This window comes from Nothobranchius furzeri, chromosome 3 (assembly GCF_043380555.1).
Source record: "Nothobranchius furzeri strain GRZ-AD chromosome 3, NfurGRZ-RIMD1, whole genome shotgun sequence".
NCBI classification, from domain to species: Eukaryota; Metazoa; Chordata; class Actinopteri; order Cyprinodontiformes; family Nothobranchiidae; genus Nothobranchius; species Nothobranchius furzeri.
In genome coordinates, this window is record NC_091743.1 from 41,926,795 (window position 1) to 41,951,625 (window position 24,831).

A 24,831-nucleotide genomic window follows, 5' to 3' on the forward strand; every position below is an offset into this window, starting at 1 on the left:
GCTGAGGAAGTGTGACCTTTGGGTCACAAATGAGGCCATTCATGTCGCTACAGAGTGTTTTGGTGATTGTTGCATTGGCCTTTAAAGACCATAAAATTAGAAATGTCATATTTACAAACAGATCATTGACCGTTATATTATTTTTACATTTCATTTAATCACATCAATTATCAACTTTATCAGCGTCCATCTTTAAATGCTGTTGTATAAATGTCTGCAGGGGCGGCGGTGGCACAGGAGTCAAGTGCTCTCCCCGTAATCGGGAGGTTGCAGGTTCAAGCCCTTGTCCTTGGGCTACAACCCAACTTGCCTGCTGCTGGTGGTCGGAGGGACCGGTGGTGCCTGAGTACGGCAGACTCTCTCCACTGTCAGTGTGATCAGGGCAGCAGTGGCTACATTCTAGCTCATCACCAACATACTGCTTATGTTGTAAAGCGCCTTGGGGGGTTCCAGGACTCTAGAAGGTGCTATACAAAAAACAGGCCATTTACCAGTATGACATAATTTTAAGAGGAAATATAGAGCAGTTCAGGAAGATCGTAGAATGGTTGAGGTTCTAGTATCTCTCTTGTCATTGATTCCATTCCAACAGTTATACCTTCATCGGCTGCATCCTTTGAAGGCTGCATTTGCAGGCAGATTACATCACAGCAACAAGACGAAGGCTGTCCGGATTTAGAGGCTTCTCAAAATGTGACTCAATGTGGCGTTCTTCTTTCCCCTGAATTTGAAGCACAAGTCTTTCGTATCCTTCGTGGCCGACACTTTCCCAAGATTCATTGCAGGTTGAAAAGGAGATTTTTCTTCTTGCAAACATGCAGATGAAGTGAGAGGTTTACATTTTTTAACATTTCCAAGTATAATAAAATATGGTAATAGAAAATTAAAAGCTTAAGTGGTGGTTTTTAGGCTTTTGTTGCATGTGTACTGTTGCTGCAGTAGGCTTTGTTTTTGGTTGCTAGGTGACAGGGTATATGCCAAGGTGAGGGTAGGAATAAATGTGAAGGCTCAATGCACATTTTCACAGCTTTTCACTTTTAGTCTAGGCGATGGTCAAAGGACCCGACCTACTTAGACCAGAGCCCCTGAATTTAGACACAGCCCGAGGTCACGCAGCTAAGTGCTACAGCTAGCATGGCTAAGTGACTTTAGAAGGAACTCTAAAGGGAAGACAGGTTTGAATGTGGCAGTTAAAAGGCAACATGGATTACAGAATGGACAGTGTTGCCACAGTTATCTTGAAATAGTAATTTGATTACTGATTACTCCTCCCACATGATTACTTCTGATGCGCAGTGGGCTGGGTCACTAGTAGCAGTTGTGACTGTGGAACAAGCAGCAGGGGAAGTGCATTGTGGGTAGCCAGGTTTCCACTTGTTTGTTCTATTTTGGTGTGCTTTGTTTGTTTTGTTGCTAGGGTTGTGTTGGCTGTTGTTTGTCTCATGTTCCGTGTACCAATAGTGATATCTTTGGTTGGTGTTAATTTTGCACCACGAGTAGCTGTTCCATTCTAAGGAATGGGACCGCGGTGCTGTTCACTAATTTAGTAAAAAATGTGTGCTTGCTTTACTTGGTCCCATCGGTCTTGCTAGTCCTGTTGCTGGTTTTGCCAGTTTTGGGGGCAGCAGTAGCTCAGTGGGCTGTCCAGTAATCGGAAGGTTGCAGGTTTGATCCCAGAGAATTCTGCTGTTGTGTCCTTGGGCAAGACACTTAACCCACCTTGCCTGCTAGTGGTGGTCGGAGGGACCAGTGGCGCCTGTGCTCGGCAGCTTTGCCTCTGTCAGTGCGCACCAGGGCAGCTGTGGCTACATCGGAGCACTTCACCATGTGTGTGTGAATGTGTGTGTGAATGGGTGTGTGAATGGGTGAATGATGCACTGTAGTGTAAAGCGCTTTGGAGTCCTTACTCTTGAGAGGCGCTATACAAGTGCGGGTCATTTATCATTGCAAATCACACAACAGGTACACAATAATAGTTACCAGTAACACATAGTGTCTTGGACAAGTAACTTTAATTAGATTACTGATAAGGAAATATAAGACGTTAGATTAGCCATTATTGAAAAGTGGTCATTTTACAGTAAGTAACGCGTTAATGGCATCACTGAGACGGAGTGACTGGATTTAGAGCTCCGGATGATCAACCATCATTGTGAGGATGGAATAATCCCGTCTCCATTTGTCATGGTCTGCGTCTGCCCCTTCCTTCATGTGCCTCCTGGTGTTTTGCCATCCTCTCTAGGTTCCCTTCTGTGTCCTAGCGCCCTCATGTGTCATGTCTGTGTCTTCCTCATGTGTCTTCTGGTTTTCCCCATTTGCCCCTAGATCTCCAGCCCTCTAGGTGTCTCAAGTCATTTCCTTCAGCCTTTCATGATTTAGTATGTTTTTTCCCAAGTGTTTATTATCCCCCCCTGAATTATAGTTATGTTTCCTGCTCTTTTGTATTAAGTTTTATTCTTAGGTCAAGTTAGTTTCTCTCCTGATTAGTCATTGCCTTCACCTGGTTCTCCTCCCACACCCCACACACCTGCAGCTCATCTCCCTCTCATCCTCCCTGTGTATTTAAGCCCTGCCTTATCTCAGTATCTTGTCGGTCCATTGTTTGTAATTCTGTCATGTCTTCTAGTGCCCCTCGTATTTGGATTTAGTCTTCTCGTGCCTTTGACAATTTGGGTTAGGGTTAGGGTTTTGGACTTTGGATTAATTTTTGTTGTTGATCATCCTAAAAATAAAGGATTTATTTTATTTAATCAACTTCTGCCTCGTGTCATCCTGGGTTTCTGCATTTTGGGTCCTCCAACACCGCAACGTGACACCATTCAAAGCCGTTGGAGACAGAACAGTGCCTTTCTGCTATTTATCCATCGGTGCTCCCTGAGCTGTAAGTTCTCCATCTCTTTTCTTACTTTCTGTGCTCCTTTCATCGGTGACAGCAACTCCTTTATTTAGACTAAATGTTGCATCTGAAATCCAGACTCATCAGACCAGTTCCGGACCAGCCCATCTGGCACTGACAACCATCCCTGTCTCTTAAATCTAGGACAAAAAAACATTTTCCTCTCCATTCTGATGCTCACATTTAACACCAGTGAGTCATTTTCATCACTTCTAGATTAGATTAGCAAATACACTGCGTGTTCGACTAATTAGATATTTGTGTTACCAAGTAAAAAAACAAAACATATCTGGCAATATTCATCTGAAAAAACTGATGGTGGTTAAATGTTATTTGCCGCTGAGATAAAACAACAAAAGATCTGACAGTTCAAATGTTGATCATTGTTGTCAGCCCTTATCTCAGTTCAGAAGCACCCATGAAAAAGGCTTTTATTTTGTTAGCACGCTGTGAACCACCAGTGCTGGAGCGCTCATGCAGCTCGCTCTCATGTTAGAAACACATAGAGAGTCAGTAAAATGACACGCGAGGCTGGGAAGCACCTTATGCCAGTCCAGATAGCCACCATCCACAGCCCACAGCAATTATTTTCCAGCATGCACCCTGACAGAGGTTGTTTGAAGGTAATTGGTCATAAACTGGATACAAATTAAAAATGCGACCTGATCATGGCCGTGGAGGAAAAGGTAAGGGATCACCAAAGCCATTAGAATTTTTCCCGAGGGAAAAATAAACTTTTATGACTACATTTTTTTTAAACTAGACTAAACGTCAAACCTGAAGGTGGCGCTGCAGGAAAAGCCCAGAAAATCGACATGAATTAACATAAACACACCGAACACAAAGAACATGTTATCTAAATCTGACTGAATTTTCTCCGATGTGAAAGACTTTAGGATGATGTGACACGGAGCCGGAAAGAAGAATACAAATTTAAAGAGGAAAACAGACGCGAAGTCACATGGTCCTTCAACCCTTGAGCTCATTGGCCCTCTGTGATGATCGGCAGCAACTCTAATTGCTACAGCTCATCTCCAGTGTGATCAACATGCCGGGAGCAACAACTACAATCAAGTGCAATTAATCTGCTAATCTCACCCCAGTGTTGGAATAATGGGACATTACCGAGGCTCATCTGATGTGGCTGCTCCGCCGCTGTTTGCCGGGTGGCTTATTCACAACAGGAGACGCCAAACGCTAGCTGACAGGTATGTTTGCAGCATTCATATCACCAAAGTCAATTTGAATAAACTACTGTCATCTCCCATAAGGGCTGATCCCGCAACACAAATTTCTCCTCGCTAAACGGGTTTCCAATCCTCGATGAAGTGGTGCATATAAATTACCCAATCCCATTTTGCAAACAATATCACCTGTGACAGAAGGGCGAGGATCATATAAAGGAGCATTTGTATATCAGCAGCAGAAAGCAGCTCTAGCATGTGGAAGGAAGCGAGGCTGTTGAAAGGATGCGTGTAGACATGTTTCCATGCACCCTGATTAGAAAATGAGCCGTCCACCTTCCAGAGAGAGTAGCCAGTTCTTGCTGAAACTCGCTGGTTAGGGGTGGGGGTGAGGGCGCTCCACCTTTATCATCCCAAAGTAGGTGAGGAGGCACCGTTTCTGCTTTATATTTTAGTCTCCAAGTGGAGCTCAAACTTCTGCTTCACGCGTCTACACAAAAACACAAACTCATCTCAACCATTTAAAAGGATTTTTCAGCCAATATGAAAGCAAATTTCTGTAAACTTTTTCTGTCTGAGGCTCGGCTCACACAGCAGGATAATGGTGTCGATTTTTGGCCTGATCCCTTCCTTCCAACAACCTTAAGGACACGCATAATTACACTAATGAGTCTAAAGAGAATCTCATCAGATAATCCTGCCATCTGTGGTGTGTTAAGAGCACTCTGGTTTGCTCTGAAAGACATTGAGAGCCTCCCGATCATAAATCAGGGTTTTAGATGATCTTTGTGTGATTTTTTTTAACTCTGGCGCTCTCACATGCTGCACTGCTGCTCGATCCCAATAAAATCAGATCTGTCTTTTTTCATTCAGCAGAACAAAAGGAAAATACGCCTTGATAAGGATTTACAGAAGACTTATTTAAAATTCCATTATAGGATACGTTCCAGTAAAAAACAGACTTAATACAGAAAGAGTCCAGCTTTCTTCTGGCTGTAATTCTTACGAGCATAAATCAGTATTTCTTTTTTAAAGAATACCATCAAATGCACGCTTGTGGGGATACAATTTTGTCAATGTAAGTTTTATAGCGACTAGTTGGATAATTGGGGAGAAAGAAAGGATGTTTTAGCCGCCTGACGTGATTTTGACACTGCGTTTCACAGGGCTTTATAGACTGCAGCAGAAAGACTATTAAATGTACTGAACCTCGGAGCAAAAATCATAAACCGCACAAGAAGAAAGCTCTGACTTTATGAAAAAAAGATCCTACTCCTGAGCTGATGGAAACCTTACATCATTCCTAGCCCTATAGTCTGGGGGTATTGGAGGGATTTGGGTTGCATTTCAATAGGTTCTCTTCTTTGACCTGAGCGTGTCCTTCCCCAACAGGTGAAAGGTGCGATACCTGCTCAGGCAAACGATCGATGGGGGCTGCATGTTCACAGGAGAACCTTGTTCTCTCTCCAGAAAAGCTGTGAGCACAACCTCACCCACAGGGTTTGCCTTAAAGCTCTGGGTTATGCTGCTCGTAGGGAAGCCGAGCAAATGCAAACAGCAGCTGTTTGATTGGTTGAAGAAATTCCAGCACATGTAAATCTACGGAGGAACAACTGAAACAAGGTGTGGACCTCCCTCCCCCAGGCCTATTTGCCTAAGATCAATACCTCAATAAATCTGTCCAAACCTGCCAACAAGGAAGGTCAACACCGATGAAATAACAATAGCACAAGTGAACCGTGCAACCTCTGAGAAAAGAGGGTCAGGATGAGGGGGTAGTTCACCGAATATATCAGCAAATCCGACGGGAACGTCAGGAGTCGAGAACACCATTCCCTTTGGAAATAGGACAGAAACAAAGCAGTGTGCACAGAATGAAGCCCAGCACTTTCTACCCAGCTCACCTTCATTTTTAATGAAGTGTAATAAGTCACAGCACCGGAGCAGAAATGCAATCTGCAACCCAGATGATCAGATAGTGCGAGGACTTTTTCACACAGCTCTGATGGTCCGGGAGGAACTGGAGGAGCAGGTTCCAACACAAACAGCAGCCGGCATGTCTCCATCGCAGTAAAGACACTGCTCCACTCATCGGGGGTAGGAGGGCAGAGCGGCTTCAGGAACGTGTCCATCCTCACCGCCACAGCCATTTTTATGTTCTAGTTTCCATGTTCAAATGGGAAAACCGTGGAACTCGACCGAGGTGTTTAAAGCAGTCAGGACATACCTTTAACCGTGACGCTTCCTGTGCTGCTTGCTACTCCAAACTGGTTCCTGGCCAAACATGTGTAGAGGCCCGCGTCGGCTTTGGTGACGTTCCATATTCGGAGGCTGCCGCTCTCCAGGATGGAAACCCTGAAGGTAAAAAACACAAAAGAAACATGAGAATTAAAACAGTCTCTGCCCTCAAACTACACTTCATCAGAATAACGAAGGCGTTCAAATCCCTCCATGATTCAGTAAAGACTTTGTTTTGCTGCTCTGTTCATGTTCTGTTCTGTCAACAACATGGCAAAAAGACTCTTTTTAAAAGTGCAGAAATGTTAGAATTAGTAATAAAAATGGAAACAATGTTGAACAAAATGTAAACGATAAACAAAAAGATGTTTGCAGAACCACCAAAATAAAAGTCTTTTTCATTTCAGCCACTTAACACAAACCATAACTAAATAGCTAAGGCCATCGTGTCAACATTGCTAACGCTAGTTGAAATAAGCTAGCATTTGCTGCTAGCGATGGGTGTTGTACATAAAAAAGTATCCTATGGATAAACCTCCATCAGGTGACGTAGTCTAAGGCAAGCCAATTTATCATACAACAATTACACAAGACCAGAGTGAAATGTTTACAGTCAAGAATACATTCAATGCAAAACAACTTAAATCAACAAACAAAACCTTTCATAAAATGAGAGATTTCCTGCAGAAAACCCACCTTACAGCTGGGATTTGAACCTGAAACCTTCCTGCTTTGAGAGCACCAGTGCTACTAACTGCACCACTACGCCGTAACTTATGCATGTGACGTCTGAAATGGGATTTTTCATCCTGGGAACTCCTGAAGCTGATATCCTGATAAGATATCTGAAATGTTTCAAGTGAAGAAAAGACTGACCTGTAGGTGCTGCATGTTTATTAACATTGAGTTGTGCATCACACCACAGCTCTAATTAACTCTGGTAGTGTGAGGCAGTGGCAATATGCTAATTAGCCACGTGCTACATTAAACCTCTGTGTGATCTGATCTACATAAATCAGCCTTAAAATCAGATCAGATCTTCGTTTCTAATTAAATGTTATGTTGCTGTTAAGAGCATCCAGTAAATCTGCATAAGGCTGATGTAGCAGACATAACACCATCACACAGGAACAAAAATACCATCCCTTGTTCCAAATGAAGTTCTGTATGTGTTAAGGAACCAGCGACATATGAGAGATGCTGTTTTTCAGGACTGGTTAATTCAGCACATGGCTTTAAGACATTGGAGACAACAGTGGCGTCCTGCCCTTTCGACAACGGCCACAAGCGCTCCAAAAAAGGTCGAGAGGCCTCACCAAAAGTTGACATTTTCTAAACAACATGCAGAAATGGAAATTGTGCCCTTGAAAGCAAGGTACTATGGGAAATCAAGGGTGGACCGCCTCGTCAAAGCTTGCTGAATTTTAATTATCTACAATGCTCTGCTGATTCTGCAAGCTGTAAATATAAAAGGCGTCAGCCTGGTTGTGTGTGTGTGTGTGTGTGTGTGTGTGTGTGTGTGTGTGTGTGTGTGTGTGTGTGTGTGTGTGTGTGTGTGTGTGTGTGTGTGGTACATGATGTGAGGCTGCTGAATTGCTCTATTTGAGTCACATAATCATCTGCTGTCAGACTAAAGGTTCAAGGAGGCTTTTAGGTAAAATAATAAATATTTCACAGACAAAAGGTTTTATATGATCAGGCAATAAATAAATGATTTAAAAATACTAATATTAAAGGGATAGTTGAGATCTTTCATAGTGTGTTTCTATGGAAATGTTCTGAATGTAATAAGTTCTCTGTTGTAGAAAATTCTGTGAACAACCTCAGCTTGGAGAAAGAGATTTCATAGCAGCTTATATAAATGCTCTTTTAAAAATATTATAAGAAGTGGAAATTAGCTGCAGAGCTAGATATTGTAGCACTTCTGGTTGGCTTTTTATTATAAATGTACTGAAATCACTAAGTGATGTGGAGTTGTCATACAACAGTCAAAACAAGGGAACTCCCCAGTATTGATCATCGATTGTCAGTTGTCCTGGGCACCGGTGTAGTGGACGACGCGGCGGGCATCGTACTCAACTGTGGTAAGTAGTGTTTGCATTAATTACTGCAATCATTATGAGACTTTAACTGTTATGACAGTTCACAACTATACCTGTTCTGACTGGATGTTTGACCACACCTCCAGCAGGAAAGATGTTCATTGCTCACAACCCAACCCCAATTTAAAAAATCTGATCAATCGCTTTATTTTAATCAATGCATATTGACCCTTTGCACCGACGTCACCTAATCACGTGGGTCCGCCATGCTGGACGGCAAAAGCATGTAAACTGTGAGCGACACGATTACTAAACAAAAGGAAAAGTAGAGCCTGAGATTGTTTTTGCGATCAAAACAAAAACAAAACTCCTCCAGCATTCCTTCCACTAGTTCATGCCCAGTTCAGTTATCAGAAGAAGTAGCGCATCTAGCGGGGCTCATAGAGAGCGGTATGCTAACTAGCTTACCAGCGTTAGCTTACGTTCTCTCTGCAGCTGTTCGTTGCTGACTTTGCCTAAATTAACCCCTCTGGATTTATAACTTTATGTTGTAAACAGCGTTTCACTTTACACCAAAGCTGATTGTTAGAAAGTCCGGATCTCTACCAGCTTCTGTTGCTGGTGGTGTTACCGGGTTCAGCTGCCGCTCTCACACCGGAATGAGATCTCTGAACGCCGACGCTCATATAAATAAATAACGTAATTTTAACACACGTAATCATATATCGGAGCTTTAATATTGTTCATAATTGTCTCGCTTTACACTACAGTGGATGGAGGCAGCTTCTGTGGTGAAATACCCGTCCATCCATCAGGATTATCAATAACTAGTATAAACACATCACATTTATCCCTGTCCCTGTCTTCCTCGTGAAATAAATGAACGTTAATCTTACCCGGTAGAAACATGTTCGCTGCTAATCTGAGGGCTGCTAGTCTGTTTGATTCATCGCTGCAGTTCATCTCTGTCCTCAGTCTCCATCAAAGTTATTAAAAATAAAAAACTAGTTGAGTTTACATCCTTGTCTGTTAGTGCAGCCGACCACGCAGCAAGCTAAAACCATTTTACTGTCAAATCACCTAAATAAAAGCCATAAAAGGCTACAAACTGGCTTGTTTTGACTACCTTCACTGGAGTTTCTATGGGTGTAAACGGTCTTTTTGCCGTCCATCATGGCGAAGGGGGCGGTCACATGAGTGGCGTGACGTCACGTGCAAAGGGTCAATACAATGGTCAGGACCTGACCTCTCTCTCCCTGTGTGTGTGTGTGTGTGTGTGTGTGTGCGGTGGAGGAGGGCGGGGGTAGGGGGTAGATGTCATCCAGGAGTCAAGAAACAGGTAAAACTGAATAATATCAGAAAATTGTCACAGTACTGAACCTTGAGAAAAAAAAGAGAAATAAGATAAATTGGACTCTAGCTGTCAGTCCTAGAGTTACGATGCTTTTTCATTTTGTTAGAAACACACGAAGTGTCAATTACAATGTCTGAAGGTAAGACGTTTTAGGATGACTGCATCAAAAAGGCAGAAGGTTGTTAGTCGGAACATTGACTTCCATAAAAGAAACAACCACGTTAATCTGAAAAAAGGCTCCCCAAATCACAATTTAAGCATAACAGATTTACAGGACTAAAAACATTCCAGTTAAAAGAACAAAAAATAAAAACTGTTGATCAGCAGCTTTCATGCCAGAGTTTTAGATCATCTAATATTGAAAAATATTAGTTTGGGCCTTTTTATTAAAATAAAAAAAAATCTGATTACTCTTGCGGTATTTGTTGAATGAAAACCCCTGAACAACTAACATATTCAAGCTGTTTGAGGTCTGTGCTAGGGCTGATTCTCTGCCATGTTGAAGTGATTTGTATTAACTTTAAAAGTATCAGCCGTAGAGCAACATCCAATGAGGTATTTTCCATCATCCACTCAGTGGTTTTAGCCAGCCTCACACAGAAAGAGCTTTATCACATGCTTTTCACCATTAGGACAAGCAATAACAATGGCTCAAGACTGGTCATTTGATGCATTAATAAAAAAAAAAATCCAGTGGAGGGAGAAAAAAAATACGTGAAAGAGTTGTGCCGTCACATGATTTGTCACAGTAAACCACAAACACCCGCCTGATCCTGGGCGGTGTCATGGGGGGATGATGTGGCTCCAGAAAAGTCACTAAATTGGGACTCCTGAGAACCCGGCTCTAAGTTTGCTGGAGCAAGTACCAAACAGAGCGCTGACCAGCTGCTGCATCAGCCTCTGCCTCGACAGGAAAATAGCTTGTCTTAGGTGGAAACTAGCATGCATAAAGGGCTGCACATGTTAGCACTAAACAGTGCGACAGGATATGTGAAATTACAGAAAGCTGATCAGAAACCTACGGTTTAAAACATGCTCACACCAATTAAGCCTATTTTCACCTTGATGAATCAGTCACATGACAAAAACACAAGTAGATAGTACAGAAGTGCTTCTACGGGTGCCTGGAGGTCCAGAAAACAGAAAAAAAAAGTTTTTTTTCCCAAAGTGACTGACAGTTTTAATCTAGCATGCATGTTTTTGGTCTGTGGGTTGAAACCAGAGAAACAGCAGAAAACCCAAACATACAAATACTTTATTTATACTTTTCTGTCTGTGGAGGCGCAGCAACACACAACACCATCATCTATGGTTGCAAGGGCTCTCCAATAGGCTTGCATGAATGAACCAAATAGAGCCCGTTTTTTTTCTAACCATCCACTGAAAACAATGTAGACCACAAGCCTGTGATTGGTCAGGATGCGTTTCCTCTAACTTTGTCAACAGCACCACCTAACCCCAGGTTAAATAGTGTCTTGCAGTAAAAGTCAGACAATATAATCATTATTACAACCGTGACTGAAGGAGCACAAAGAAACACATTTTATTCGTGCCATGAAATTACAGGAAACATGAGTTTAGGCAGTCCAGTCGGGCGCACAGGGGCTGGGGGTGGGCACTTGTGACTAGAGGTGGGAAAAATGATCGATTCTAAGATGCATCGCGATTCAGCCGTGCATGATTCCGCATCGATGCAGCAACGTAACATAATGAGATTTTCTCCCTATGTCTATGTCCATGCAAGGACAATAAAGTTTTGAGGTTTTACAATTACTTCTGGGGGCAGAGTTGCAGTGACATGCGCACTGCGTTGTCCTAGCGCCAATTTAAAACAGAAATGGTGGACATGGATACAGGGCCAACATTACCAGTAACCAAAGATGTACCCGTTACATTTAAATCGGATGTTTGGGCCAATTTCAGTTTTGGGATCCTGGATGTGAAGAATCACTTAACACAGTATTTGTTTACTATTTTCAAGTTCAGTAATATTCTATCTTAAAGCTGCTCTACCGAAAACATTATTTCTTATATTATTTAAGTAATTATAGGCAGCACACTTTAAACATTATTGCTCACTATAGTGAATAGATGAATGTTCTGTTTTTCAGGGATTTCGAAATCAAAAAGAAATTGAAAACTATTCCACTGCTTTTATTAAGTAATGAAAATTTTTGTGTGAAGAATCGTGATGCATTTCAGACTCAAATCAAATCTTTAGGCAGATAATCGCAATCGGATCGAATCGTGAGGCAGGTAGAGATGCACACCACTACTTGTGACCCTCGTGATCTTTACCCGACACAAAAGTAGCAGGAGGTGATCTGTACATCACACAAAAACACAACACAGCACAACAATGGCAGTGATGTTGAACATTCATTTGTTAGACTATGAAACTCTGCAGGCAGTGAGGCAGCAGAGCAAAGCACTGGAACAACAAGTGACTCCGCCCCCTAGCCAATCACTGCCTGGCCATCACTGACGTCACATTTTCAGAATGGCCTGGTACACTTTGAACTATATCAAAGCAAGACCTGAAACACTGGTGGAATACCGACATGTGCCCTTGACGGCTGTCCAACCAACCCAAACCCATGTGAAAAAGGACATAACTGTTTAATCATGCAGCCAAGTGAACGCCACATACAGGTGAGACAAGTTAAAGGGAACATATTATGCAAAACTCGAGACATTCGGCATTCTTTGGTGCTGCCGTTTATGTCTCTACTGCCAGACGTAAATAAAAACTTTCTGGAAATTTTCTGTCAACGTTTGGATTCAGGAATCTTCCATTTATTAAGGAAATCCCCCCAATCCTCTGGATGTGGTGGAGCTTGAGCCTCTCCTAGAAATTGAAGCTCATTACCTCATAGCAGGTGGGCGTGGCCAGCTTGTTTTCTTAAAGTGACAGAACCCTGAAACGGCTCATTCTGCATGAGATCAATAGGTGGATTGGTGCTGTTTCTGCAGTGATGCTGGCATTTTACCAGTCTGTCATGGTGAAAAGAGAGCTGATCCGGAAGGCGAAGCTCTGGATTTACCGGTCGATCTATGTTCCCACCCTTACCTATGGTCACGAGCTTTGGGTAGATTGAGATTGCGGATACAAGTGACCGAAATGAGCTTTCTCTGCAGGGTGGTTGGGCTCTCCCTTAGAGATAGGGTGAGAAGCTCGGTCATCCAGGAGGGGCTCGGAGTAGACCTGCTGCTCCTCCACATCAAGAGGAGCCAGTTGAGGTGGCTCGGGCATCTGATTAGGATGCCTCCCTGGTGAGTTTTTCCGGGCACGTCCAGAAAGACAGGACATGCTGGAGGGAGTTCCCTCAGAAGAGCTGACCCAAGTGGCTGAGGAGTGGGATGTCTGGGCCTCTTGACTTCGGTTGTTGCCCCTGAGACCCGACTCCAGATAAGCGGAAGGAAAATAATGGATGGATGGATGAAATCAATTTATATGACAGCCATTTATTGCAAAAAACTTGATGAGCATGTTTTGTTTCAATCATATTGACCTATATTAATGTTTAAAAAGATGTATTATGACCCCTTAAAAGCATTATTGCTAAATACAATATAACTAAATAACATGTTCTGTGATTATTTAGTCCCAAAATCAACATTAAAATGTACAGCTCGTGTTTTTTTAAGCTTTCACAGTAGGTTATGTAAATGTAGCCCCAAGTAGCTCACTGAGGAGCAGATATGTTTACGTGTAGGTTTGCTTTTTATAGACCAAAATGCAGAAATAAAAACTCTACATTAAGTTATGAAGTAAGCAATGATATTATCTGACTTGCAGTTTTTGCGTGCACAGACATTTTGCAGCCAAGCATTCATCATGAAACTCTGACAGTACACTACAGTAGCCCGAATCTATCATGATGTCCTCAAAGAGGTGCCCTGCAGAAAACAAACCACTCACTTCCTCCCGAAGCAGCTCTGTATTGCAACAACCTACCCACAATCCATCCATCCACTAAGTGGGAGGGTTGAGAGCTTTGTTCGGAGTAACAGTGATGGGATGGAAGTGATCTGCAGGATGCTTAAAGCAGGTTGGTAAACTAAGAGAAACAACCCAAAGGCACTTTTTAGTCCCAATCTGACCCAGACTAGATGTACTTGTGAAAGGTGTCTGATACGGTCTGACATGGCGGTAAATTCTCCTCCTGCTTCACTGGGTCTTTTTCGAGTGCTAGATGTGATAAGAAGGTGCAGAGACAGTTGGTGTAAGTGAATCCAGCTCTGAAACCACATGGTGCTGCTGAGCGGGAGCTTCTTGGATTATATGTTGGCTGAATACAGATCAACCTACAATGACCATCAGTTACGATGGGGCACATCACAGAGGGAGGGAGGGACTCCGTTAACGACATTCAACCTGCAGGCAGATAAATGTGAAGAACGCTGCATTCCCGAACAGGGCAGAAACCATCCTAACAACAACAAAAATGTGTTTCGGCCATTTTAAAATGGGTTTCTGCATGAAAGTTTAAAGAATTATTGATAACTTCTAGTTTGGATGAATGAAACTGATGTCCTGCAGGGCTGGTCCAAACACAGACAAGACCCACATTAGCACTTTGCACCAGAGGAAAACTCTGGCAGGAATTTCTCTGTTTATCTGTAGAAATAAACATGTAACAAAAATCTGAAACAATAATACATCTTTAACAATGTATTCTAAGATTGTAATTGTGTTAATAAACACATATTTAACAATCTATTCTATTTTATTCCAAATTTACACAACAATTAAACAGTAATAGATTACAAAATTGGTCTTTTCCACCTGTAGATCCTCCACCAGAGGGCAGTAGACATGTAGGACTGGATTTAGCAGGTTTTTGACGATAGTACTAATCCTGATGCTCCATCTGAAAGCGTTAAAGGTGTGGATCACCCATTTAATCAGTACATTTGCAGTGGTGGTCTGTAGTAGGAACGAATGCCCTGTAAGTCGTACTCTAGGGAAAAAAGCTCTGGTGCACCAATTCCAGGAGCTAAGTGAGCCACATCAGAGCTGAGCTTAGACAGCAGGTTTTGGGGTCTTATTTGGTGATATTTGGACATCTCTCCTCTGATTTGCTAACAGCACCACAACTCTCCCACTGACTTCCAGTGTGGAGTTCTGCTGTGTGGTGGAGTAGCTAATGGTAACAGTTAGCTTCTACTAGTCGATTCATGCTTTGCACTCTCCTGGACGCTAAACAACCAACAGCCCAGTTGTGAGTAAAGATGGATGAGTCCATGAATTTTTAGCTACAGTGTGACGTAGATCTGCCAGGATTTTCTAATCCTAAAGTTTCGCCATGTACTTTTTATCAGAAGCTAATGCAGGAGACTATTTTGATGTTCAGCCTGCATGAAAAACTTAGAGCCATCCATCCATCCATTTTCATCTGCTTATCCGGAGTCGGGTCGAGGGGCAGTAGCCTAAGGCGAGAGGCCCAGACTTTCCTCTCCCCAGCCACTTGGGCCAGCTCCTCCGGGGGAATCCCAAGGCGTTCCCTGGCCAAGTGAGAGACATAGTCCCTACACCGTGTCCTGGGTCTACCTATAGGTCTCCTCCCGGTTGGACGTGCACGGAAAACCTCACCAGGGAGGGGTCCAGGAGGCATCCTGACCAGATGCCCGAGCCACCTCTTCTGGCTCCTCTCAATGCGGAGGAGCAGCGGGTCTACTCTGAGCCCCTCCCGAATGACCAAGCTTCTCACCCTATCTCTAAGGGAGAGCCCAGACACTCTTCGGAGAAAACTCATTTCGGCCGCTTGTATCCGCGATCTCGTTCTTTCGGTCATTACCCAAAGCTTGTGACCATAGGTAAGGGTAGGAACGTAGACTGACCGGTAAATCGAGACCTTCGCCTTCTGACTCAGCTCTCTCTTCACCACAACAGACCGGTACAATGCCCGCATCACTGCAGATGCAGCACCACTCCGCCTATCAATCTCACGCTCCAGTTTCCCCTCACTCGTGAACAAGACCCTGAGATACTTAAACTCCTCCACTTGGGACAGGACCTCATCCCTGTCCTGGAGAAGGCATTTTACCCTTTTCCGAATCAAGACCATGGTCTCTGATTTAGAGGGGCTGATTCTCATCCCAGCTGCTTCACACTCGGCTGTGGACCGCTCCAACGAAAGCTGAAGATCACGTTCTGATGAAGCCAACAGGACCACATCATCTGCTAAAAGCAGAGACCTGATCGTCAGGCCACCAAAATGGATGCCCTCAACACCTTGGCTGCACCTAGAAATCCTGTCCATAAAGGTTATGAACAGAATCGGTGACAAAGGGCAGCCTTGGCGGAGTCCAACTCTCACTGGGAACGAGCCCAACTTACTGCCGGCAATGCGGACCAAGCTCTGACACCGGTCATACAGGGACCTAACAGCCCATATCAGACGGCCTGGTACCCCATACTCCCGGAGTACCCCCAACAGGACCCCGCGAGGGACGCGGTCAAACGCCTTCTCCAAATCCACAAAACACATGTAGACTGGTTGAGCAAATTCCCACGCACCCTCTGGGACCCCCCTTAGGGTATAGAGCTGGTCCAGTGTTCCACGGCCAGGACAAAAACCACATTGCTCCTCCTGAATCTGAGGTTCAACAATCCGACAGACCCTCCTCTCCTGAACCCCTGAATAGACTTTACCAGGAAGGCTCAGGAGTGTGATCCCCCTATAGTTGGAACACACCCTGCGGTCCCCCTTTTTAAATAAGGGGACCAACACTCCGGTCTGCCAGTCCAGTGGGACTGCCCCCGATGTCCACGCGATATTACAGAGCCACGTCAGCCAACACAGCCCCACAACATCCAGAGCCTTAAGGAACTCCGGGCGGATCTCATCCACCCCTGGAGCCTTGCCACAGAGGAGCTTTTTAACCACCTCAGTGACTTCAGCACCAGAGATTTGAGAGTCCAACCCAAAGTCCCCAGACTCTGCTTCCTCATTGGAAAACGTGTCGGTGGGATTGAGGAGGTCTTCGAAGTATTCTGCCCACCGATCCACAATGTCCTGAGTAGTGGTCAGCAGCACACTGTCCCCACTATAGATATTGTTAGTAGCGCACTGCACCCCCCCCCCCTCCCCCCCACCGTCCACCCACACGTACGCGGAGGGAGGCTACTCTCTCATTCTCATTCTCATTCTCATTCTCACCAAGATGGGAGCAACTAGTATGCCCACCCCTGCTCGGCGCCTCTCAGTGGGAGCAACTCCAGAGTGGTAGAAAGTCCAACCCCTCTCAAGGAAAATGGTTCCAGAGCCATGCGTTGAGGTGAGTCCGACTATATCTAGTCGGAACCTCTCAACCTCACACACCAACTCAGGCTCCTTCACCACCAGAGAGGTGACATTCCATGTGCCAAGAGCCAGCTTCTGTAGCCAAGGATCAGACCGCCAAGGTCCCCGCCCTCGACTACCACCCGTCACACACTGCACCCAACCCCTTTGGTCCCTTCCACGAGTGGTGAGCCCATGGGAAGGGGGACCCACATTTCCTCTTCGGGCTGTGCCCGACTGGCCACCAGGCGCTCGCCAACATGCCCCACCTCCAGGCCTGGCTCCAGGGGGGGCCCCGGTGACCCACGTCCAGGCGAGGGAACACGGTTTCCATTTATGTAATTCATCATAAGAGGTCTTCGGGCTGCTCTTTGTCTGATCCCTCACCTAGGACCTGTTTGCAATGGGTGACCCTACCAGAGGCAGAAAGCCTCAGACAACTTAGCTTCTAGGATCACTGGGACACTCAAACCCCTCCACCTCGGTAAGGTGGCAGCCCAGGCATGGAAAAACTCAGAGCGACTGAACATAATCAGAAATAATAATTACAAAATGTTTTTTTCAGGGTTCCACACCTTTAGGTCCAGAAGGCGTTTGATGCTACACTTCAACAGTAAACTAGAAAGGGGTAATGGACTAAAAATGTTTGTTCAAATGGTCCCAACCCCCATTGTTGGTGCCCTAAATGAGGCCCAGTCTCCAGTGATTCATATGCAGGTTATTGTAGAACAGGTTTATATCCCATCAGGTTGCATTGCAGCCTATTTAGACAGAAACATCATTAATAAAAGGTAAACCTACAGGAATGTAACAACAAGCTGTCAACATGCAACCTCCCGGTAGCAGAATACCAACATTTGTACACACCACCCTCTAAATCCACAATCCTCTGATCCACGGAGACAAAATAAAAATCATGTGACTTGTGGATCTTGTAAGAAGACGCTCCAAAGAGAGCAAACAAGTGTTGATACATCCCCAGCAGCCCTCTGGTTTTGCCGAGGCTGTCCTGGTCCATCCGCACCCTGGTGTAGCGTTTTCTCCAGCTTTATATGAAAGGTGGTGCAGTGCCTTCCTTTCAGTGACATTCAAGGAAAAAGGAACAGACTGGCTGTCTGCACGTGTGTTCGTCATTTCTATGTGCTGCTAATGGGCGAGCAGAGGAGGTCAAACACAGTTGAAGGCAAATGAGGCACAGCAGTGTTGAATAAGACATGGATGGGGGGGGGGGGGGCACAATTGACACACTAAGTTCTTTTTTCCTCCCTGCCCTCCTCATCCTCGTCTACAACCCAAACAGCAAGTTGAGGAGACACACGCCTCCTCCGCCCCAAGAGGAGCCAGCAGAGGGGCAGGTATCAATAATTCACAGGTGAGATGAACACAAGTGAAGTTCCTTTCATCCCTGCTCCACACGGCTCAGATGCACATGGCTGTAATTCTCCAAAAGAGGCGATTATTTCTGCAGCCAGAGGCCCGAATGCACTCCAGTAATCCTAAAAAACACAGGTGTGTATTCTGGGTGTGCAGCGCTGATCCTAGCTGCTCTGTGTCAAGATGAAAGAGACAAATAACACTGGGAAGGAGTCTGGTCAGAGGGAAGGGGCGGCCTTTTCAAATTTACATTTTTTTTTATTCCACCGTTAACAAAAGCAGACATCACCTCTTTGTCACATTCAATCCAATCAAACGGGAACTTTAATGTCTCGTTTTAATTTTTACTTCAAATGCTTTTAGTCTTTGGTTAATAATCCTGCAGTGTGAGGGGAAGTGTCACAATCCAAATGAGTCGGAACAAAGGGCAAAAATATTACAAAGGAAGCACAGCTGCTTTGAGCCGGTTGGCAGAGCGAGTTTCTCATCAGGAAGCAGAATCTCTCTCTCTCTAAAAACGTGCATACAGTGTGTGTGCTGTACAAAGCACCAAGTTGATAAATCCACCCAAGCTCATAAAAATTCAACATGCAAATGAAATGAATAATCACAAATCAGCTTGTGATTCCAGTCTTCCGAGCAGAAGTTCCTGGAGGCCTGACTGGAAGACGGAGGCCTTTCCACCTAATGAACGAGGTACAGAAACCTGGCTTAATGAAAGATTGTATCGCCATGAGACCCCAAAGAGGAATCAGTGCCAACTGTAGTGATTTTACCAAATAATTAGTCCTAAGGTCTCTTGTACACACAGATTATTGCCCTAGTGCAAGTTCAAGGTGCCACTTTAGCGGGTGTTCACTTCCAAAAACCAGTTAACTAAACAGGAAGCGTGAGCGTGAAGCATCGCTGCAGGGGAAGTGTTTGATATTGTTTTTCTGCCTTGGTAAGCTCCCAGATAAGGTCGAGAATGTTTGTGTTGCTATTTCCAGCCCACAGTGGTCATCGTCCACCTGCCTGCAGGTGAGGTTTCTAATCATAATTCTATCAGAACGTTAGCGCGGCTAACCGCGCCGGAGGCTGCAACATGGCAAGTGAGCAGAGAAGAGATGTGCTGTGAGAGAAGGGTGGGACTCCACTTCAGGTGATGACATTCTGCTCTTGACTGCTTTAAAAACCCTGAAGTGTAGAAGGAGGCGGGGGATGGGCAGTAAAAGATAAATTGAAAGGCCGTTCTTTGAGGTTCCCCACGGTGTACTGCGCTGAGGAGAAACGGCCTTGTCAGCGGCATAAATCAAGCCCAGCTGTGAGGCGCGGAGCCAGGACACGGAAACCTGCAGAGAAGGACGCAACCGCAGAACAATGTCTCAGATGTCTGATTAATGCAGCATCTCCACTAAATCTGCTCAGGAGTGGTCAACATCAACCCCAACCGTCTGTTAGAGACTACGAGGCAGGTCTGCTCGTTTTCTGCTAATAAAGCTGCTGGTCGACACCGTGAAGGCAAAACTTCCAGAACAGTTCTCCTTCTGAGCAGTAACAAGTTCACGTTGGTCGTGAGGGTCATCGAATGATCAAAACATCATCAACAGCAACAGCTCATTGGTTACATCTGATTTGCCAACTTGATGTAAACTAAAACTGAAGTCATCATCACATTTTCACTATTCTGTTTGTTATTAAAAACACGAAAAGACAGCATCTCAAATGTTAAATAATCTTTTGTTCTCCCATAATCAGACTCTGAAATGTATTTTGGCAGGTGTCATTTACTGTTTGTTAAGATGAAGAGTGATATAATGCTAGCTAGTCGTAAGCTAATGCAAGCTTGTGATTGGTCAGGACGCTGCTTCCTTTAAATTCCTCAGCAGCACCACCATTGCCCCCTCCAAAAAAGAAATAGAGCAAAGATATCTAGCGGGCAGACATGGAGCAGCTTGAAGAATACTGTACCTAATGAAGAAACTGTAAAAAGATGAATGTTTTATTTACCCGTGACTGGAGGAGTGAAAAGATACGCACCGAGCGTTTTATTTGTAGACGGAAACGACAGAAACGTGGGTTTAGTGGTGGCGAGCGCATGAAGAGGTGGAAGAGAATGAGGGACAAATTTGTCCGTATTACATTGTCTCAAAATATTACAAAAAAACAAACAATACAAACACAATAGCACATGTACTATCTTAGACTTGACACATGACAGGATACCTCAGGATACGTTTCTCATTTTCTTTTTTGGTCTGCTGCCAAAAATATCAAATAAAACAACAAAATTATAAAAGGCTGGTGTTGTCTAGTTCCCTTTGTCCTAGCCGATATTTATAGGTAATACATATTTTATGGACAATTTGACTGACATTTCATTAACATTTTAGGTTTGTATTGATATCATTCATCCTAGTCAAAATAATGATTTATGTAATCAATCAATCAATCAATCAGATTTTGTTTATTAAGCGCTTTTCAAGCAAAGTGCTTTACAGAATTAAAATGACCCCAAATTCCCATAACAGTTGGAAAACATTAACAGACATATGTGTGCGCACACACACACAAACACACACACACACGCACGCACGCACACACACACACACACACACGCACGCACGCACGCACGCACACACACACACACACACACACACACACACACACACACACACACCAGTAAAAATTTATATTCGGCTGAGTCCAGATGAGCCGAGTGAGGTAAGGCAAGGAAACGCCATCAGTGGAGCCGTCTGCCACGGCAGCATCTGGTCTTCCACACTACGTAATAGCAGGATTTAATTATTTCTTTAACATGTTCAGTAGTAAGCTACTGGAAAGGCTAACAATGTTTAATTTCTACTGGTAATGATGTGGTAATTTGCATATATATTTTATTATGTGGGGTTGGTAATAATCCAGTTATATTGTATTAAAAGAAAGAAGCATTTGTGGATTACATGCTACAACGGCTTGCCTTAGCCTTGCTGCAGTGTGGAGCAAGCTCAGCAACCAGACTCCGGGTATCTGCTGTGGTTCTACTCCGTAGCGCTTCAGGCTGCAGACATCCACCAGTAACGTTGGGCTGTTTCTGTCTTTTACAACGGTTTGTGTCTTTGCTGGGCTCTCCAGTTTCATCCACTGCACCTAGATCACCGCGTTGTGCACCAGTAAAATGTGTTCAGACTGTGGTGTGCACATTTAACGAAGCCTCGAATCAATAATAAAGGATTTGAGGAATTTATTGAATCAAACTATTTGAACCATTCTGTGATTCCTTTCAGATCTAGATTTTAGTCCCCCCATCTTTAAAATCAGCACCACTTCCTTGAACATCAGCATGTAGGAAGTCGTTTAGAAGAACTAAAGTCCAAATAAAATCTGATCAAACTAAACAAACTGACTTCACGCTGCAAAAACTTGCACAAGGACTTTTCATTGTACCTGCAAATAGCAGCAGGTTTGCCTAAGGCTAACCCTTTCTTTCCACAGCACGTAAAAAGTGTTGCAAAGCAGCCACGAAATGTCCTACGCTGCATTTAGCCGCTGTTATAGCGGACGAGCACCTTTCCACCACGGCAGAGTGTGACGTTTTGGACGCGCCGCAGAAGCGAGGGCACGCTGTAATTATGTTTCACACCAGGCAGAAAGTTAAACACAACGGAGCGCAAAACACAAACTTTCCAAGTTAACGTCACATGCAGGTAAACGCATGTCATCTCCTGTTGTAACCCCTCTAGTTGATGTAAACAACAAAAAATAAACTTCAGTCCTTTTTGAATATATCTAGCTGTCTTTCTGCTTGTTTATTTTTGTGTGTGGACTCCTGAAATCACGCGTGATGTTGCAATTCTCCTGTGACTTTGTGACGTCACAGGACGAGCTGTGAGGAACGCTTTCACTCCGGCTTCACGTCCGAACTGCTCCCAGTTGGGAATGAGTTCACGGGAAGAACCCTAACCCTATTACGCTACGCGAGCGCTTTCACGGCCGGTGGAAAGCCGAGGTCAGTTGAACCTGAATCATAGTTTTTAAAGCTACAAAAACACACCAGTGGAACTCCACTGGTGTGTGTAAAACTACTTAAAAACCAAGACTTTAGTCTTCTGTGCAGCAGAGAGGTCATAGAGTAGATTACTGATGGAAACCATAAAGGAGAACATACCATGTTTGTGTTCTAAGCTCAGTTACAGTTGAACCTACCAATCTTTGAACTGAAAGCGCTGTACCTTACAGACAACTATCATCAATCTAGCAGAAAAGGCCTGGCTGGCAGGCGTCTTTAGGAGGTGTCCGTCACAGCCCAACAACAAAATCACAAGCGCCTTTGTGAACGTCGCAGCAGGGAGCAAATGATTAAGAACGATCTGCAGAAAATAAGCACGTATTCTCCAGACCTCTAAAGCTGGAAGCAGGTTATGTGCTGTTTCTTGTTATTAATAGCAGGTTATGTTGCTGGAAACACTGAAGACTCTTGTCGCAGGGGACCAGCTAGCTCTGAAGCCTCTCTGGAAATGTTGTTTTTGAAAGGCACAGCTGAAGGGCGGGGCTGCAACACAAGAATTCATCTCATAGTAAGAATTTCATAACGCAACAATGTTGAAGGCAATTTCCATATTGTAGACAGCAGCCCCTCCCAGAGTCCCAATCTTGTTTTTCTTTCCTTTCTTTGCAGTTTTTACACAAAAGTAGAGTTGGTACTATTGTCAACAGAAACAACACTAATGGTTCGAGTGGTTCGAATGTTAAACGCTGAGTTCTGTTCCACCAGCTGCACTCAGGTCTGAACATTACCAGAAACGTAGAACTAGGAAATCACAAACCTGAAATCCACTGAAAGATCTCAAAATGCAGCACATCCAAAAAAAAGTATTTGTACTACTAGTGTCAGAGGGCCACAGGAGCTGCCCGCATTGCATCACGATAGTGTGTTGCAAGAAACGCTGCATTTTGCGTATAATTCAGTTGTTTTGCATGTTTGGAGGAGGACTCAGCGAAGCAGACGGATCATTCTTGCCGTGTGGTTGATAGTCTTACCCGTGGGAGGCTTGATAAAAAGTTTAATTGGAATTTCATTTGTAAACGACCGCGAAATAAAAAGTGATGATTAGGGTTGTCACGGTAACCGGTGTAGCGGTAAACCCCGGTAAAAAAGTTGACAACAATAATAACCGTCTTGTTTTTTAAAAACATATATCGGTGGTTTACCGTGGCTGCGGTGTAGGCACGGTGACCCTTACCAGCCACCGTATCATCTGCTGAAGTTGCCGGCGGCACATGCGCACTTTGTTGTTTACAACTATAACTTTCTTGAAGCTAAAGCTGAAATAATGGCCAAAGGAGGAGACGGCAGCACTCAGGACATTTACTATCCCTCAAAGAAGACAAAGTGGGAAGTACGGGCATCTTTTGGATATTTGAAGAATGCCGAGGGACAGTTGATAGAAGACGGCTATCCTGTTTGCAGCATGTGCAGAAAAAGTGTCTGTGAAAGGCAGCAACGCTTCAAATCTCATGACACATCTGCGTGACCATCACCCACAACTCTACAGTCAATGCAAGGCAAGCTAACGTTAGCGCTTTAGCTCAAATGCGTGATTCGAGGATTTGGGTTGAGGGAGAATGCAACGAGTCGCTATATAAAGCAGCCGCAGCACCGCTACCTGCATATAAACCGTGTCACGGACACCGCCATGTTGAAATGACGCTATGCATTACGGGGCTCCGGGGGGCAGATAAGAGTTGGTCTCTCTCCGAGAATAATAATGATTTCAACAATGATTACTGCCTGATGACATTTTCCCAAATCTGCAAAGCTCACTGGAAGGACACAAACCGAGGACAATATTTTCCTGATATAGGGATTATTACTCAAGTAAGGGTAAAAAGTATCTGATTAGAAGGCTACTTGAGTATCATCTGATCTAATATTTTTAAAATGATGACATCAAACAGACAAAAAATAAGAAGTTATGGGCAAACATTGCTATTTTAAAGACTAAAGGGGAAGAATGTAAACAAATAAACAACATAATTACAAAATAACACATTTTAGGCTAAATTTAGACACAAACTGAGGACAATATTTTCCTGATATACAGGGTTCATGTAGTTGTCTGAAAATGTAACACCTTTAAAAAAAATACCGCAATAATACCGAAAATCGTGATATGTTTGGTCACAATAACCTTGAGGTTACATTTTGACACCGTGACAACCCTGGTGATGATAGGAAGCGACCCAGACTCTCCAAAGAAAGCCTGGACTCCCGCAGCAACGGCCAGTTTGTGAGGCTCAGTTAGTCCTTGTGACTACATATTTGTTAATCAGAGAAGTTGTTTTTAAAAACATTAATCTTCGTGTATTTTCAAATCCACAGAGTCATGTTGTTTTGGCGTATTGATTCAGGTGTGAAAATATGTCCACAAAGATCCTCCTACCGCGTGTTGGAGTGGGCTTTGTTTACAAACTT

At 44.0% G+C, this 24,831-nt stretch overlaps 1 protein-coding gene across 2 annotated transcripts in view; it reads right to left on the minus strand.

Annotated features, from left to right (window-relative positions):
• Window positions 1-24,831, minus strand: part of cntn4 (contactin 4) — a 322,925-nt gene that overhangs the window by 27,569 nt on the left and 270,525 nt on the right. For both annotated transcript variants that reach the window (XM_054748366.2, XM_054748364.2), the window contains exon 12: window positions 6,308-6,435. In XM_054748366.2, the coding sequence (XP_054604341.2) occupies window positions 6,308-6,435 (128 nt within the window). The remainder of the gene's footprint in view (window positions 1-6,307; window positions 6,436-24,831) is intronic.